At 39.8% G+C, this 17,301-nt stretch overlaps 1 protein-coding gene, 1 long non-coding RNA gene and 4 other non-coding genes across 8 annotated transcripts; all 6 read right to left on the bottom strand.

Annotated features, from left to right (window-relative positions):
* Nucleotides 1–719: 719 nt before the first annotated feature.
* Nucleotides 720–7,803, bottom strand: LOC124880019. 3 transcript variants are annotated; one of them, XR_007041211.1, is made up of 15 exons: nucleotides 7,744–7,803; nucleotides 6,356–6,401; nucleotides 6,081–6,111; nucleotides 5,073–5,118; nucleotides 4,659–4,698; nucleotides 4,429–4,474; nucleotides 4,163–4,213; nucleotides 3,314–3,361; nucleotides 3,079–3,124; nucleotides 2,735–2,792; nucleotides 2,514–2,568; nucleotides 1,727–1,832; nucleotides 1,492–1,551; nucleotides 1,146–1,183; nucleotides 720–926 (listed from the first exon to the last, which is right to left on the bottom strand). It is a non-coding gene; the product is annotated as an uncharacterized LOC124880019 (long non-coding RNA). The 3 variants fall into 3 exon arrangements; XR_007041212.1 differs by lacking the exon at nucleotides 7,744–7,803 and adding an exon at nucleotides 7,008–7,232 and having other exon boundaries at nucleotides 3,197–3,361; XR_007041210.1 differs by lacking the exon at nucleotides 7,744–7,803 and adding an exon at nucleotides 7,008–7,221.
* LOC124881412 lies at nucleotides 1,010–1,082 on the bottom strand. Its single transcript, XR_007041662.1, has one exon. It is a non-coding gene; the product is annotated as a small nucleolar RNA SNORD31 (small nucleolar RNA).
* Nucleotides 1,621–1,690, bottom strand: LOC124881403. The gene has a single exon (XR_007041653.1). It is a non-coding gene; the product is annotated as a small nucleolar RNA SNORD31 (small nucleolar RNA).
* LOC124881404 lies at nucleotides 2,904–3,030 on the bottom strand. The gene has a single exon (XR_007041654.1). It is a non-coding gene; the product is annotated as a small nucleolar RNA SNORD22 (small nucleolar RNA).
* Nucleotides 3,197–3,265, bottom strand: LOC124881411. The gene has a single exon (XR_007041661.1). It is a non-coding gene; the product is annotated as a small nucleolar RNA SNORD30 (small nucleolar RNA).
* Nucleotides 7,804–10,528: 2,725 nt separating the features above from the next.
* sb:cb1058 (uncharacterized protein LOC394209 homolog) lies at nucleotides 10,529–16,065 on the bottom strand. Its single transcript, XM_047385064.1, has 3 exons — nucleotides 15,806–16,065; nucleotides 13,528–14,173; nucleotides 10,529–11,747 (listed from the first exon to the last, which is right to left on the bottom strand). Exons 2-3 carry the CDS (start codon nucleotides 14,134–14,136, stop codon nucleotides 11,592–11,594), a joined length of 765 nt encoding a protein of 254 aa, XP_047241020.1. The 5' UTR covers nucleotides 14,137–14,173; nucleotides 15,806–16,065; the 3' UTR covers nucleotides 10,529–11,591.
* Between the last annotated feature and the right edge of the window lie 1,236 nt (nucleotides 16,066–17,301).

The following is a 17,301-nucleotide window of genomic DNA, read 5'->3' as shown; positions in this document are numbered from 1 at the left end:
CTTCTGTGAATGAAGGTTGAAGTGGAGAAACTTGACCGGCCTGTTCTGATTCCTGACCTCGACCTTTAATCTTTGAGATGAATGAGATCGGATGCTGCAACTCTGGTTTCCTCATCTAGGAACACTCCTAACCCTCAAGATGCTTATGCAATAAAGCTGCTATGGCAACGGTAGATCCATCAACCAGACCTTACAGATTAATAGGATGTCAGTTATCATGTAAAAAAAAAAAAAAACATTTCTGGCAATAGTGTATTTAGATGCCTTAGAGAAATATTTGAGCTTATTTGGCAGTTTTGACATAATGGCTGAAGTAAATGACATTTCAGCTCCTTGAAAAGGATTACAAAAGATCAAAAACAATTCACAAATATTGGCCTAATAAAGAGCAAGGTCCGTTTTGGTCACTCGGTACTTTCACAAACTCCTTTCATGTGAATTATTGAGTCAATGCAGTGAGGCATGGCTGCGATGGGTTAAGTCAGCCTGTAGACGGCCCAGTTTTCTTCCATGGTCATTAAAACAAGTATTGTGCTGTTTATGCAGGTGTCCAGTTCAGCTTGAAAATTACATCAGCGCCTCCATTTTACATGCAGTGATGACCACACTAACCAAACTCCAATAACCGAGCATCCAGTACTCAATTTTGACCTCTTCTGGGGTTAATTTCAAGACCAACTGCACCACCTATTGGTCAATAACTGACTTTAGAAAATAGCTTAAATATTCATAAATGCATTTATTGAGAGAACAGTATAAAACATGTACTGACATTCTGTTTTTATTACAAAAAGGACAGTGAGCATTGCTATTCTTTATTTCAGTTTTCATGGACAGACAAGGAAGTGCATGATCCAGTGATCCTTATACAAGACACTGAATTTACGGATGAATCTCAGCAGGAAATCCGTGCGACACCCATGGTTCTGCAGAGGGGAAAAAGGAAAAGTTAGCCAAACAAGACCAGACAGATTGTGCCACGTAGATGTCTAGTCAACTAGAAAACACCATGAGATCAGAGGAATACCAATCAGTCACTGTTCTTCAGACTGGGGCGGTAATAGGAACTCATCACAATGCAAGTGGTTTTTCCTAAAAATGTAAAGCCAATGGCACTTTACAACCCAAAGAAGCCGGATACTCACCAGCAAACCGAGGATCAAAACGGAAGATCAACTTTAAGCTGCCAGAGAGAAGCAAAATAACACGTCAAAAGATATGCTAACATGCATGCTACTATATGTGCAACTGGTGCAGGACTCAGAATTTGGGACGTGATCAGACACAGATTTCAGTCAGACCCCCAGCCAGAACCAAACTCCATCAGAACTCAGCAGGTCATCTTACACCTGGTGCAACAGGGTTCTCAAGTGCCATTACTGAGGCAACAGGAGTGGGGAAAAACCAGCTGTGAACGGCTTTCCCGTGACTGATCACCAGAAGTCGTCACTTCTACAATCCCATGCACTTCATCAAGCTGGTTTTACGTACCTGCAATCAGTCCTTATACACCGTCTGGTTGAACAGCTTCATCGTCTTTGGACAGAAAACCTGCAACAGACAGACTTAGTGACCCAGTTGGATGATCAAACAGCATTAAAAAGGTTATTAGCTTCTTGAATCAGAGGGTATACCAATCAGTCACTAGTTGTCAGACTGGGGCGGTATCAAGACAATCATCATTTCTGTTACAGGTGTTTTCCAAAAGGGGCTCTAGGATACTCACCAATATGGATCAACTGATGATTTCCACCTAAAAACAGCAAAGTGTGTCCATCATGAATTTGATGTGTGAGCACCAACATCTTCCAGACTGATCAGAGCAGGAGCATCTTTAACAGAGACAGAAGAACAACTGGTAACTGGGATGTGGTCAGATTAACCATTTCAAGTCAGTCCCAACCAGAACACCCGGCTCCATCAGAACGCGGGGAGGGAGCCAGCCAAAAACCCACAACTGTGCATCCCTTCATTATTTCCATAATCCCAGAAACTTTAATGTGCCACTTTGTTCAGTCCCAGTCAGAAGTTCATACATTTTTTGGTGCTTTTGATGGTGAATTTCAACCATTTTACATTGACATCCTATCAAGTTTTACCCATCTGAGCAAAACTCACTTGGATAAAAGCACAACTTTAAGAAACTCTGTTGTAGTTGTGAGTTTCAGAGCAGTCTTCTCTGTAAAAAACAAAAAAGCAACTCTTGACATTGCCTGTTGTTCCTAGAAACAAGCCGAGTATCACTAACCAACATGGTCTAGGTGATTTCAATCTGCAGGAAGAGAAGATAATTATATAAACCTACCTCCAATAAAAAAAAAAACATTTAAGTTTCAGACATCAATATTCCTTCATCTTAGAGCTTGCATTCAAACGGGCACAAAACTGCTAAACTAAAAACATAACAGTTCCCAGTAGTAAAGATAAAAGCGGAGAATGGGTCGAGTAAAACTCTTGACTGTAGAGCCATCATTTGCCTAATCCCAGCGTCACCATTAGATCTGCATATTTACCTGCGACAGTACAGGTAAGGCACACCCCACAGACTCGTCTCCAGCATCTGAAGACCTGCAACAAGAGGAACTGGTCAGCGACAGGCTTTCAGTTTTTCTAATTACTGCAACTCAGGTGGGATCAGAGGGGGATACCAGTCAGTCATTTATTCTGACTGGGGCGGTATCGACAGAAATCATCACATCAACTCTTGAACGTTACATTACTGACAAGCACCAACCTCATCAGAACCCGGTCGGTGCCACCCCGATCCACATTGGAAATCCAATGGCTTCTTCCTGAAACACACAAGGAGTCATTGACTCAGGCGTTTCTAACTCAAAACGTATTTAGGCGAATTAATCTGATGGTTAGAAAGTCTGCAACTAAGGCAAATCCACATCCCAGTTTCCAATCAGACCGTTGGTAACCCCAACAGGTCATCACCCTGTTGCCGTGGCAACACCAGTGGGTTCACCTTTTCAGGTCTGGCATTGACACACGGCGTAAGACGTATGTGGGTTGTCATCATGAAGGAAACTGAATGTGGCAACGTTACATTTTCTTTCTAGTCACACTGCTCACCTGTTGTGACACCACAACACCAGCGGCATCACGCCCAAAGTCCCACCTACAAGGACAAAAAGGCAAGGTTAAAAAAGGACCGAATCAGTTAATTTCATACATAGATGTTCAACCCTACAGGTGTCAGAAGTTTTATTTCTCAACAGCAGTTCAGACGAACGAGATTCCAGATTCTCTCATCATTTCCAGCAGATCTGGGCTTAATGGTTTCAACGCTCCGGTCTCCAGATCTCACCTTCAAAACAGGAGGCCCTCAGTCATGTCGCCAACACAGCTCAGACATCTATTAAAAACAGAACAAGATTAATCAGTGGGTTCGTATCGAAAAAGCTTTAAATCAGCTGATGCATGAGGTTAGAAACAAGTGAATGCAGCTGCTCAGATTTTTGTATAATTTTCACATCGGGTCAAAGTGAGCTGAGTAGTTTTCATCACTGAAACTGCATCACAGAGGTGGTTTTGTCATACAGAGGTGGAAATCAGCACCGGCCACACACAGATAACGAGGAACTGGTCGATTCGCAAGCCGCAGTAATGCTTTGTCATTTCAAAACCGGAGAAAGACGTCAAGATACGACGCAAGCACACAAAAAAGCTACACAAACCACATCCATCAAGACCGGTTTATGCTTATTGTAATCAATATACGAATCAGAGCCACAATTGATGGATGGAATTTTAAATCTCCAGAAAAAAAGAAATAAATGACATTCTATGCAGGATTTGAGCAATTTGCAGGTAAATGATCAAATTGTCAGTTACTCTGAGGAAGCTCGGCAGTGATTAGCACCAGCCTGAAGACATGGGCCAGCTTGTCTAAATGATCAACTGCATCTGGAGGTCTAGAAAAGTGACATCTGCATGTTCATCTCTCCTCTTTGAACCATTATAGATCATCCCTCTGTGGTACGTGGGGTTTTATTTTGAGGTCAAAGAGGATGAAATGGTTACTGGGTGAATTGACTCAAGTCATAGTTTTACAAGCATAGAAAGCATGTAAACCCAGCAGTGGCTTGTAAAAACTTTAAGTGTTCATTTCCACCACCCCCCATGAAGGATGGAGTAAAAAAACAAAAACCCTTACCAAGACCTCTTTCGGAGTTTGCAGTGCCAGAAATTGGTCCCAGAAGCTTCCCTGTAGGAGAAAAATGTTTCATCAGAACAAAACAAGAATCAAATCTGCAGATATTTTAAAAGGTTTGGATGTTTGATCAGGGCTTTGGTGACAAACTGCCATATAACATCAGTCGTCCAGGAGTTTAATGGGTGCTAACCCATTTCATCCTTTCAAACACCACCTTTCGTTTTGCACAACACAGTAACAAATGTGAAGGAGTGGTGCGCCCTTACCCAATCGTGAAGCGTTTCTTACAGCTGAGGTTTCACATCAGGCTTCCTGCAAGTAAATCATGCCCTCATTAACACACACAAAACCTTGTTTTCCTAAACAAATTCATCTCAGGGTAATCAGATTAAAGTCAGACATCACTATGTTCAGGCATATGCTTGTCATTATGGGTAATCATCAAATTTACACCTACAGACAAATTAGTTCATCATTAAAACATTTTCTTACTCACCTCCAGTAGTTTTTAGGATCTCTCCAGCAAGGTTGACATACTGCAAGAAAAGGGGTTTGTTAGTTAATGTCTTAAAATAAAATATGCATCTGTGTTTTCTGAAGGCTGGCTGGTCAGATAAATAACTTGTCATCAGAAGATTCAGGCATATGCTTGTCAATAAAACTCATCAGCTTAAGCCATTAGAGGTGGGTAAATCCAGCCCTTGAGGACCAGTGCCCTGCAACATTTAAGACAAGTCCTTGGTCCAACACACTTGAAACAGTTTACCTCCTCAATCTGATGTCAGGTTCTGGACAGGCCCAAACATTTGATCCAGATGTGTTAAACTTGCAGGACACCAACCCTTTGAGGACTGAAGCACCTCACCTCTGCTTTAGATTTATCCACATTTCACCTTAAAAACTGATTTACCTGCTGGATTTGAGACTTTCATCCTTATGAACGGTCTCGGGTTCATCTGTTAGACAGAGACAAATAATTAACATTTTTTGAAACTAAAATAATCAGTACTAGCCAATATTTACTAGAGCCATCATGCTACTCAGAATCTGGTAAAGGGGTTTCTTCAAAAGCTGATTCAGTAAGAGAGAGTTGGCAGACTCATCACTGCAGCACGCAAGCTCCACCAGAGCCAGAGATTAAAGCCTAGACTGAATGTAGGGTACTGGTTATTTCACCCCTTCACCATTTCACACACGGACACACAACTTCTGAGATTAAATGGAGCAATCTGAAAGAAATACCAAAAAAAAAAAAAAAACACTGAGCAGGAGGATCTCTGACCACAAGTCAATTTCCTAAGAGCCAACTGGTCCAAACAGATATTGGCAGCAATGGAAATGGAAAACTAACTTGATACAATATAGCCAAGGCCATGGATTAAAAAAAAAAGGAGTCATTTAAGACTAAATGAAATAGGAAGAGATGAAATGGAAACAAGTACGTTTGGTAAAAGGGTGAACTAACCCTGAGCCACATCTGTAGCAGTACCAACTGTAAGACTGAATCCCATTTCAGCTCAACCCTGTGTTCCTAGGGGGTAGGGATTCCCACTCAATATTTTAGTGGGCGGGATACTGGAAATGGCTTTACAGCCTTTCAAAAAAAAAAAAAAAAAGTTGCAGGGGCCATGTCAATAACTAACACGGGTTAGGCATGTTTCAGATATCTAGTAAGGTTTGATATCAATCAATACCTAATATATAACATTTTACCAAAACCTCACTTTCTCAGGTGACTGGCAGGCAATAAATAAATGGAGACTTGTCAGAACTGTGCATTTCGGGACAACGTTAAATACCGATTTCTGGTCTGTTGCGGGATTAGTGTGAGGGCAGGGAGTGGTTAACAGTACGAATAACCCTTGGAAATGGGATTCAGCCTAAAAACACCTCTTGGCCAAAGTAAAACAATAGTTACCTTCTTCTGCAAGAAGCCTCAAACTCCACACCTGGAAAAAGCAAGCAGGTTAGACTTCCGTTATAAGCTAGACTATAATAGGCCAGTTTTGTAGTAGCTCCATGCTACTCAGAATAATATAATTAAATGTCTTCAATGGTTTATTCAGTGAGAGAGTTCAATTAGAACATCATTGTAGCACGAGGCAGCACAAAAAGTTAGCATGACTTCGTTACAAACGTAACGAAATACTGCATTATGGGTATGAAACATGCCATGTAGGATGCAGACCTCACCTTTAGCAGCAAAGCACGCTTTGTCTCTTCTCATCTCTTCCCGTTGCTTAAAGACATTAGCATAAATGTTAGCAAGCTAAGCTAGCGGGTACACTTAGCCCCATCAGCCAACACGTGACTGATCCATGTGACCCATCCAGGGCAACATAGATCAAGCTTTAGAATAAACTGTTAAAAAAAAGGTAAAAATTCAACGTCTCGCATCAGAATAATTAAGTGCAATCACAGTCATTCAGGACAGGTCTGTGAAAGTTATCATCACTGAGAGACGATGCTACAACTAGCCGCCGCGCAGAGCGGGCAGCGGCCATCTCTTCCAATAGGACTGGAAAATACGACATTAGAGTAGCAGTTTAGCCACAATAATGAAGTAAAAGGTTCAACAAGACGTTTAGTTCCAAGTCTAGAGCCTTCTGTAGATAAGATTAGAAGGATTTAAAGGTGGATGGTGGAGGATTGTTCTCAGATCCTTGATGCTGCACAGCTGAAAGCCACGAAGCTTCAGGATTAAATATAATTTTAAGCTAAAAACTGTCCGCAGCCATCATTCAGCTGCAGCTTTAACGCCAATTTACATGATTCGCGTTTAGTAACAGAAAGAAAGCTGCATATTTAGCCGAACAGTAAGGGATGAAAGAGTGACTGATCTTACCAGCAGCAGAGGTCAGGAGGAAGTGGAAGAAGAGACCAGTTCGTTTGGGTTTTATGTCCCGACAATTTGACTCCTCCCACCGCCGAACTTTCACCGGGAAAACGGCTTTATGAGCTTTAATGTACCGGTACCAGATTTAAGAGAACTATAACGTGGGGTAGAAACCGCTTTCTTGCGAAAACAAGGAGTTTTTAAAATAAATATCTTAATCTGAGGGTAGTTTAAAAAAAAAAGAGCGGGAGAATCGTTGTTGCCAACGTAACTTCCGTTGGACGCAAATTATAATTTCTACCACAAGGTGGCAGCAGAGACATTTAAAGCTTTATATACAAGCACATCTTTTACTTTTGATGGGACTTACGGTTCTTTCAAAGAACCGTTCAAAAGAGTCGTTCAAACGATCCATTTTTGAAAATGTACATATTTCGAAGAACAAGCCGTTTTATCCCTAATTCAGTGTTAATGTTAATTTTGGGAAACCTGCCATGCGTGGATACATTTACCAAAAAGTTGAATCAAAATATAACCAAGCGATGTTATTGCAAAATAAAAATCTTTCTCTACGTATATGTTTCGTAAAATTACATATAAAATATAAAATAACATTGCAGTTCTTTACCACAGGTTTTGTGTACATTAATAGCATTTTAGTGCTATTAATAACAATTAAAGAAGCACACTAATGATAAACAACACTTAACCGTAAACACTACCCAAATAAAGCATGCAAACATACTTGAAAAAAGGCAGTATCTTGCTTCTGTTGCTTTCTTCTGTTTCACTTTAACATCTGGCAAATTTCCGCTGAGAAAGACGAGCTTTGTCCTCCTCCTTTCTCCCACTGCATGGAGCCCACGTCACACGTTGCCACACATGTCTGAAACGACACGGGATGAAAACAAACAGAGAGCAATGAGCATGCATTCCATATGTTCGTACATCTGTTTCCATATTTAGTCGCATGAGTCATAAATATTTAAATATATGATTATATAATTACACTGAAAAAGGAGAAAGTGCAGTGCACGCAGAGATCTATAAGCAAGCAAAGTAGTAAAAAAGAAAAAAAAAAAACGTCTCTCACTGACTGAGACTCGAGATCTACTGTTCAAGGTAAAGAGCCGTTCAAAAGAATCGGATCGTTTGTGAAAGTCACATCACTACTTTAGACATACAATCAGAATCAGTCCCCAAATATGATAAACATTTGATTTATTTCACCAATCCCTATCTTGATCATTTAGGATTAATTGAAACCCAATTTTACAAAACACAGCGTGTTTTACAAAATAAAAATAAAAAATTCCCATACTTTCCTCTGTTTTTCAAAAGAAAAGCATGTGTCCAACAGAAATGTACAAATTCTGCATATACTTCTGCAAGTTAATGCCAGGATTCACAGATGCAACTGGGGTAACTGACACACCTACCCAACTAATGGCTGTTTTGTTATATCACGTGTTGCCCTGATCGGCATGGCCAAAAAGCTGACAGTTGTACTTGAATCATGAATGGATTTTCTAACGCTTTTTTGCATGTCTAGTCAACATGAACAGGCGCCCACACTGTAATAAATCCTTACTTTCTAGAGTGAAGAGCAGTTAGCGCTGGTGCCTCAACAAAACAGTTTTGGGTGTAAATCTGGGGCTTCTTTGCATGGAGTTTGCATGTTCTCCCTGTGAATGCGTAGCTTATTTCTGGGTACTCCAGCTTATTTCCACCATTTATAACATCTATGTTAGCTTAGCTGGTCACTCTAAATGTCACTGCCTTTCAACCATTGATTGTCAAAGCCTGGCACATACCCACGCCTGCAGCTCAGCATAGATCAGGTAGGTATAGAAAATAGATGGAAGGATGAAAATTAATCACTTTAACGGGTTTTTGGGGACTGAAAACCAATGTGCGTTGGGTCAAACTCAACCCAACCGGGTTGTGTTAAATCGACCCTGGCCTGGAACAGTTCATATTTGGCACAGGAATAAGAAAAATAACCTCCAAATGTATTAAAACTGCAGACACATTTTTTTTCTTAGTTACATATTTAAAGCTGAAAATAGAAACTTAGCATTAAACGGCTGTGATGTAGTATTACAGTATTTTTATGTTTGGAGTGTGACGCCACGAAAATGCACTTCTGCTTACATTTCAAAACAGGATCAGTAGACTTTGTGGTTGTAGATCCTGGATTTCCTTCCTTTGCTTTTAGAGATTACACCATAGCAGGAAATCTATTGCTGGTTTTGTCATGTTTGCACGAGAGAGACATAATGTAGGTTATATCATCTTTATTTGAGAATTGATATCAGTCCTGCTACATGTGGAGCTACAACAAACTGTTCTGGTTTACCGCAAGTAATTTTACGGAAGAAAAGCCTTAAAATAATTTTCTGTTAATTTTTCGTATTAATCTTAAAAACAGGATGTTTGAGAAAAATCCAATTTAATTTGTTTATTACATTGAGTAGCAAAAATCATTGCATAGTTACTAGGATCCTAGATATTTGCTATAAAACTAACGTGACTGTAAATATTTTTATTTATAGTTAACTTTTTTATTTTTATTTGTGGCACTACTGACCTTTATTTCACAGTATATAGACATGAAATGGGGAGAGAAAGAAGGTGGGATGACATGCAGCAAAGGTCACTGGGTCAGGAATTGGACGGCTGCATCGAGGAGTCATAGCCTCTGTATATGGTGCACCTACACCACACGCCATGCCCATAGTTAGCTTTATAAAGCTGATCAGGGTGACCATTTCTTTGGGAAATAAACATGACATGACACAGAGGTCCATTTCTCTTAGACATGCTTCAAAATGAGAAAGACGAGAAAACATGCCATTCAATTAAGGCAGATGTGTGTCAATTGTTTTTCTTTCTAGCGGCACTAGAGGCCCCTATTTTTGTTATTTTTTCATAGTAGGCATACAGGAAGTGGGGTGGAGAGAGGGGGAAGACATTCAGCACAGGTCTCCAGGGTCGGGACTCAAACCCGGGACGGCTGCATCGAGGACTGAGGCCTCCGTATATGGGTCATGGGCTCAAGAAAAGACTACAAGAAAATAGCTACAGTACTTACCTGAACTTTCCCATAACTACAATCAGAGCAACAATTGAAACTTTAAAATAACTGGACCTGTGACAAACATGGCTAGATGAGGACACATATTAAGTTTGGCAAGCAGGAAATAAGGAGGCAAAAAAATACCCAAACATCACTGTTTGGGTATAATTGTAAGACTGCATTAATGAATGGCATCTTAGGGTCCCCATAGCAACAGTTTATTTTAGGGCCTTTGTGTACATCCTTACGAGGGTGCCAATATTTGTGGAGGGTCCTCTATCATGTAAAGCTCTGATTAGGACAAGTTGAACGGGGTTTTACATCAACTTAACCATGAAAAGTTTTCTTTTATGACTTATTTTGGAACCTTAACAATCACTAAATATGTAAAACAAAAACAAACAAAAAACTGTATGATATGATAAAGCATGAATTATTTAAAAAGGCAGGACAGGTTCTTACAAATTTATTGGTAATGCAGTTTATTTATTCAAAAATCAATTGTCAACAGCCCATAAACACACATTGAAGCATACTAGGGTTGTATTAGCCTTGAAAAATTAAAATAAATCTAAAATAACAAAGAAATATATCTATATGACATAAAATAATATAATTTTATACAAAACATTTTGTGTAATTTACACATATATTCTGTATATATTAATGTATTCTATAATTGTATCATTTATTTTAGTTAGAAATAAATATATAAAATACAGACATAAATGTGCTTTTTTGCAAAAATACATAAAAGAAATACACAGTTGTTCAAGTTGTTATCTTCTAGACCAATTTATAGCCTGTACCCTCGGGTTTCTACAACCGTCATCAGAACAAAAAAAAAATAAAAAAGCTGTGCCTGATGTATTTCTATGCTGGTAAATACGTGTTTAAAATATTTTTCTATAAATGATGTTATCCAAATGTCTTCAGCGTGATGTGAGTTAGAAATATGTCTAAGGTGGATGTGTGGCTTTGGGTGTTTTTCCAAACTCCTTAACCTCAACTGTTCGCCGATTAGCTGCCAAACAGCTATAAATAGAAATGCGGACATTCCTAAAACAAAACTCCACTGATCATTCATTGCTACTTATGAAATCTTTAGTTCCTTTTACAGTTACACATCAACATGAGTTGTTTCATCATGCCAACCCAAAGGGAAAGACATTAGCTCCTCTGCATGCTCCTGACCGTGGATTAAATATTTGATAAAGAAGATGTTATCACTTTAGAATAAAGTAGAAACAAAAAGGAGCAGCTGAACTCAGTCACAAATGCTGGACTTCAATGCAAAATCCACAGCTTGGCTCCTCCAGATTGTAAAACAAATAGCTGCAGTCTGTGTGCAAACTGAAGTGTAACACAAAGCAGGAAGGCAGCATTAAGTAATCAAGAGTTAGTAACAAACATAAATAATAATGACCTAATCTAAGGTTCTGTAAATGTCAGGATAAAAGCCCTTATTTCATCATATTAGATTTGGAAAAAGTCCATGTTTTTCTCCTGTAGCTCTACTGAAACTCAGCCAGCACAGAGTTATGCAAATTCTCCTTCTTCAGCGTAGGCGAGGTCAACGTAGGCGAGGAGGACTTCACGGGCGTGAGTGTGACGCTGTAGAGGTTGGTGATGAAGGTCTCCCATCCGCGACGAAGCGCTCGGTCAAAGGCCTGAGGGAAAAGAAGAGGAGGAAGAGCGGGGTTTATAACCGTAAATTAAACTTGTTACATCAAACAAGGACATTTTACGGTCTAAACCTGTTTTGAATACATGTTAATGTTTTATTTTTTGCGCTTTTCACTGTAGGATTGTCCATATCTCTTGTTGCATTTGTTCCGGTCATCTTTGGAGTTCGCTGGAAGACAAAATGTCCCTGTTTGGAGCACAAGCTGCCTGTTGTTTCTCCAAGCAGCGCAGAATTACATTACTATATCCTCAGAAAGAAAGAAAACTACCAGGAAATAAAGTCTGTTTTTAGGTCTGATACTAGTGGGAATATTGACATCTCTGGCTAGAACAAGCAGAAACCAGCAATGGGGAATGAAACAGGTTTGAAAAAGGTGGCTGGGGGTGGCACAGATTGGGGAGTTCACCGTTGACCAGATGCCAAATGTGCGTGTTGTTTAATAATAGCATTTAATACGGGTCTTACACCGCCGATCTGTATTTCCCATTTACAACAGTGTTTTAAAGAATTTTTGAGCAGAGTATCATAATCCAGTTTAGGCTTGACCATTTTAAACATTTTAGGTTTTGAGCTAGAGATGAACAAATGAAGTCCTGATGACTTAAAAAAAAAACATAGAAAGAGCTTTTCACCGAAGAGCCGGATCAGAACCAATAGTATCAGAGTGCGACTTTAGCATACACTATGGGCCGTCCACTTCCTGTTGAGTAGACATTCAAGTTAGTAACAGAATTTGGACTGTTTCTAACGAATAACTTTAACAATGTATATAAAGTGTTGGGCCACCCTGGGGAATTACCAATATACATCATATCAAAAACCACTAAAGGTTAAATCTAAAATTCTCAAACTGTAAAGAGACCAGTTGTGGGCCTCAGAAGATATTCTGCCAAAAAGAGGTATTATCCAAGCACTAACTTTAAAAAATCCTCTATACTCCCAGTTTTTAAGGTTCAAGTTTGAAAACCATTTGGATTTGCTAATTGATATGTTCAATAATTTGGCTAACTACTGTTAGAAAAACAGGCAAACAATAAAACATTTCCGCAGAGTTTTGCACTTTTTAAAATCTGGTCTGAAAGATTTATTGAGAGATAAACTTCCTTTTTTACCCATGACTAACTTCTAAATGCAAGGCAGCCGAATTGAATTTTGGGGTTGGCATCAGTGAAAAACCTAAAATTTGTCCGTTTTATAAATCATAACACAACAAGCTGAGGAAGTCCTAATCCGGTGGTACAGTGGGTCTGACTGTGAGGCTTCTAATGGCAGATTAACATCAGAGGAATGTTTTCACTCTGTTGGTTTGGTAGGAAGGCTTTTGTTTCAGTCCACTGATCAAAGAACGAGACATCGGAGCCACAGGAATGCCAGCTTGGAGTGAGCGTGTCTCAGTCGGAGCAGAAAATCTCTACGACGTGAGGCTGGTGAATGTACAAGTGTTCCCCTGCACGCTGACCTCTGTCCCCTGCTAAAGTTTTATGACTCATTAAGGCTGAGCTAAAGGAAAAATCCAAATTATTGTGTTGGTGAAATGCACCAGTGCTGTACTTTGTCCCAGGTGGTGATGTATTATTAAGGTGATATGAAGGGTTTCCTTGGTGATTAATAACCAGTGACGAGGCTGAACTTTGCCCTCTTGTTCCACATGCTCCAGGCACTCGGTTATGTAAACTTTAAGGAGATTAAAGTTTAACCAAGCGGAATAAATGTGAAATTTGTGCAAATCTGGCAACTTAAAATGACATTAAACAATGTCTCACCTTGCGATAATTCTTCACCGTGTTCCTCTTCACCATCTTCATCCCTTCCTCTTGCTCCTTCTTCATCTTCCTCTCCTCCTCTGCCTCTTCCTCCTCCTCCTCTCTCCCCCTCTTCTTGTCCCGGATCAGGACGCGGTCATCTGCAAACTCCCGGACTTGGAAGTGAACAAGGTTAGGGTCCTTCATCGTTTCTTCCTCCATCTTTCTCAGTTTCTCCAGCTCCACCTGCATCTTCTCTTCCTGAACTTCCAGTCTGATCCTTTCATCTCGGGCTTGCTCCTCTTCGTCCCTCTCGTCCTTCTGCTTCCTCCTGGAGCTTCTTCTCCACTTGCTGCTGAGGCGATTGGTTTTCCTTTGCAGGAGAGTCTCTCCGTCGTCCTCAATCATGCCAAACACGTCTTCATCTGTCAACGTATTGAGAAGCACGGTTGAGGACGAGCTGCTGTCTTTGACCTCAATCTCCACTTTATCCCCACTTATTTCACCCCCGTCTGTGGTGGTCTCGGGTTCATCAAGGCGACCATAGAAGCCGCTGGATTTGTCCAGGAATTTCGGGGCCCGGATGGAGCTTCGGGTTGAGGTCTTACTTGTGCTTCTACCAATCGTCATTTTTCTGCTTTTTTCCTCACACACTTCTTTGTTTATACTAAAACAGAAAAGACATGACAGATTAAGGGATTAACATCGTTACATAATGCTACCCTCATCACCACTCTTTAAATTTCCTTGTGTTTCACTCAACTCATTTCACCCTCAAAGGTTCTAAAGCTAAAAACAGATAAAACTGAAATATCTATGTTGCAAAAGATTACTGATAGATAATTCTGGTACAAATTCCAGCTTCATTGGTACAGATGGTGCAAAACTCTTCATGTTTATCAGAGTAGATCGGCTGCTGTGGATGGTATGTACTGTGGGAGGTCAGTGCCAGCGTTATCAGGGTTGTGATAAAGCCGGATGTGAAAACCGAAGGCACAATGTTCTTACAGCTAAATACAAACACAGACAGCCAGACCTTGAGATCCAGCTCTCCTGGATCTGGCCAAACAGCAACCAGAATCAATAACTTCAGAGCAAAAGGCAAGGTTGAAGCCAGGATGGGCACTTGTTGGATTTTTCACAGTAGAATTTAAAGTATGGTTTACAGATTAATAATAAATATGATATGATCTAAACCCAAATGCCATCATGGGATGCCAAAGCAGCTGCAAATGCCTAAACACCTGCTGTTAACATCTTAGACTGGTTTGTTCCCACAGGTGGACTTTCCAGACGATAAGAAAAAACCTTCATGAACAAGTTTAAAGCTAAAGTTTTTTGCAGTGATGACCGGGCTTTCTGTGTTGCCAAACAGACTGGCGTCAATAAAAGGGTAAATGTTTATCATCTGGAACAACTCAAACTTCTTAGTGGCTGAAAAAGATCGCTACAAGCTGATTTATCCTTCTTCTGATCAGCTAAATTTGGATCTGAGTTTTATTGGCGGGCTTCATATATATGCAAAGATTTAGAAGATGGAATGAGTTCCTTTATTTCCGTGTTGCTTGTTTTGGGATTACACCCAATAAGGTCTCTACCACAGCTACTTAGTGGCAGAAACCACTTTGCATGCAACAACACCTAGCAACACAAATGTTCTTCCGGCCGACACAAAAGCAAATAATGTTGTAATGAAAAGGTCGGCCTTTGTAAGAAACCACTGCGTAACATCTGCTTCATATGTAAATGTTACTTTAGGTGGTAAAATTTCCTTCTTCTGAGAAGCCTGTTTTTAGAAGCTTTGGGTGACCGAAAAGCACAAAACATCTCAAATTTAAGGCTATTTTTGAGCTCATTTGACTTTATTTTTTCTTTCTTGTTTTTCTTATTCATATTATTCTAATTCAAGTATTAACTCTTTAATTAGGTAGTTGTATAAAGTAAGTAAGTAAACTTTATTTTACAGATAAAATCACAAAGTGCTTTACAGAGAGCAAATAAAATAGATACCAATATAGACTTATTGGTATCTAATAAATCAATAAGTGGAACATTTAACTAAAAGCTTATGTAAATAAAAGAGTCTTAAGCTGCTTTTTAAAGGAGACAACGGTCTGCGGATATGAAATGTAGCCTTTTAGGCACCATTGCTGTGAATAGAAGGAGGTAATTTATAGTAAAATAATAATTTTCCATTTTTTTCGTTTCTGTGTCTGACACAAGCACACCTATACAACATTTCTTATTGTAATGAAAGAACTCTATTCATTTAAAATAAAGAAAGTAGTGTAAATATTACCTAGTCCGGCTGTTGAGTCCTGCTCTTCTGCGAGTCCTTTTTCCTGCTCTGTGTGTGTTTGAGTGACAGAACAGCTCAGTAAACTCCCTTTAACACACCACGTCGCTCATAAGCCCCACCCAAACATCCACGTCTGCTGTCATCAGTTGCCAACTGAGCTGCACCACCAGGGACTCTTTGTTTTTGCTCACAGATTTCTTTTTACGCTCCAAGAGATTTAAAAAAGGCTCCGCACTGAAATCTGTAACACAAACTAAACGTGCCTCCAGAAAGATGCACATTCAGACCCGCTCTAGAAGATCTAAAATGTGTATTCAACGATACATCCTCCAACCTGCTTTAGGCATACTGTTAGCAGCGACTAGCAGGGAAAATGTTGAACTTGAAGAGGTGTCAGAGTCCAAGGTTGATCTTCCAATTACCTTTAACCCACATTACATCAAACTCAGCAGGTGGAATGATGCAACTCGTTTCCACAGTTCAGGAAAACTATCATTAATGGGATTTTAAAGCCACTTAAAAACTTAATTATACAATTTAATGTTCTATATTTGAACCAGTTAACTCAAATATGACATCTTATGTCTTATGTTGACTAGACTGACTGACGGGTGATTTTTGGTTGATGACTATTAGTCATCAACCGAAAATGCTGACGAGTGCACAGTAAAGCAGAAGCCATAAAAACCTTGAGCCCCATGACCCAATAGCTGCAGAACCACCCCTAGCAGCAATAGCTAAAGGTTGTTGTTCTCTTTTTAACTTTATTTGTCTGTCCTGTGGTTGTGAGTAAATTTGGCCCACTCTTCCTCACAGCCTTGCTTCAGTCCAATCAGGTTTGCAGACGTTTGTTTCAGAACATCTCCCTTGAAGTCCCACCACTGCATTTTAACCAGGTTGTGGTCCAGACTTTCAGTGGATCATCGAAACGCCTTCATTCTTTTCCTGCTCAGCCATTCTGTTATAGATTTCCTTTTTTGCTCTGGATCGTTGTCCTGTTCATGAACTAGTTTGAGTTAAGCTTTAGCTGTTGGACAGATGCTCTAACATTTGACTCTGTAATACTTTGGTGTACTGAGGAGTTCATGGTCGACGTACTGAGTACAAGGTCCCCAGGTCATGTGGCTGCAAAACAAGTGCTCTGGTTCATCTGGATGCAACTTTACAAACAGCTATTTTCAATTTAACAATAAAAAAATGCTTTCTCCTTTAAACCTTCCCATCAAAACATGTTACATCTGAGTAGTTTGACAACTATCTCAAATGAGCTCAACTTGTGAATAATAGTTCTCACTGTAGATTTACAGACTTCAGTTTTTTTGAAAATGTCCTTCCAACCCTGCCCAGATTGATGAGCGGGGAACAGTTGCTTCTCTAAGGTTATTGCTGATGTGTTTCCAACTTTGCATTGTGTTTACACACATCTGCAGGCTCTAGGCACACAAGCCTCTAAGGCTGGGCACATGATTTTTTGTGTTTTTTTGGGAAAAAAAAGG

This window comes from Girardinichthys multiradiatus, chromosome 14, assembly GCF_021462225.1.
Source record: "Girardinichthys multiradiatus isolate DD_20200921_A chromosome 14, DD_fGirMul_XY1, whole genome shotgun sequence".
Lineage (NCBI taxonomy): Eukaryota > Metazoa > Chordata > Actinopteri > Cyprinodontiformes > Goodeidae > Girardinichthys > Girardinichthys multiradiatus.
The sequence above is the reverse complement of the archived record's forward strand: the minus strand, read 5'-3'. Positions and strand labels throughout refer to the sequence as shown.

Bases quoted from the DNA above. Each gene is read 5' to 3' on its own strand.
- sb:cb1058 (XM_047385064.1), bottom strand. From the start codon at position 14,136: ATGACGATTGGTAGAAGCACAAGTAAGACCTCAACCCGAAGCTCCATC. The intron at 11,748-13,527 runs GTGAGACATTGT...CTTTTCCCTCAG, and splicing joins CGGTGAAGAATTATCGCAAG to GCCTTTGACCGAGCGCTTCG.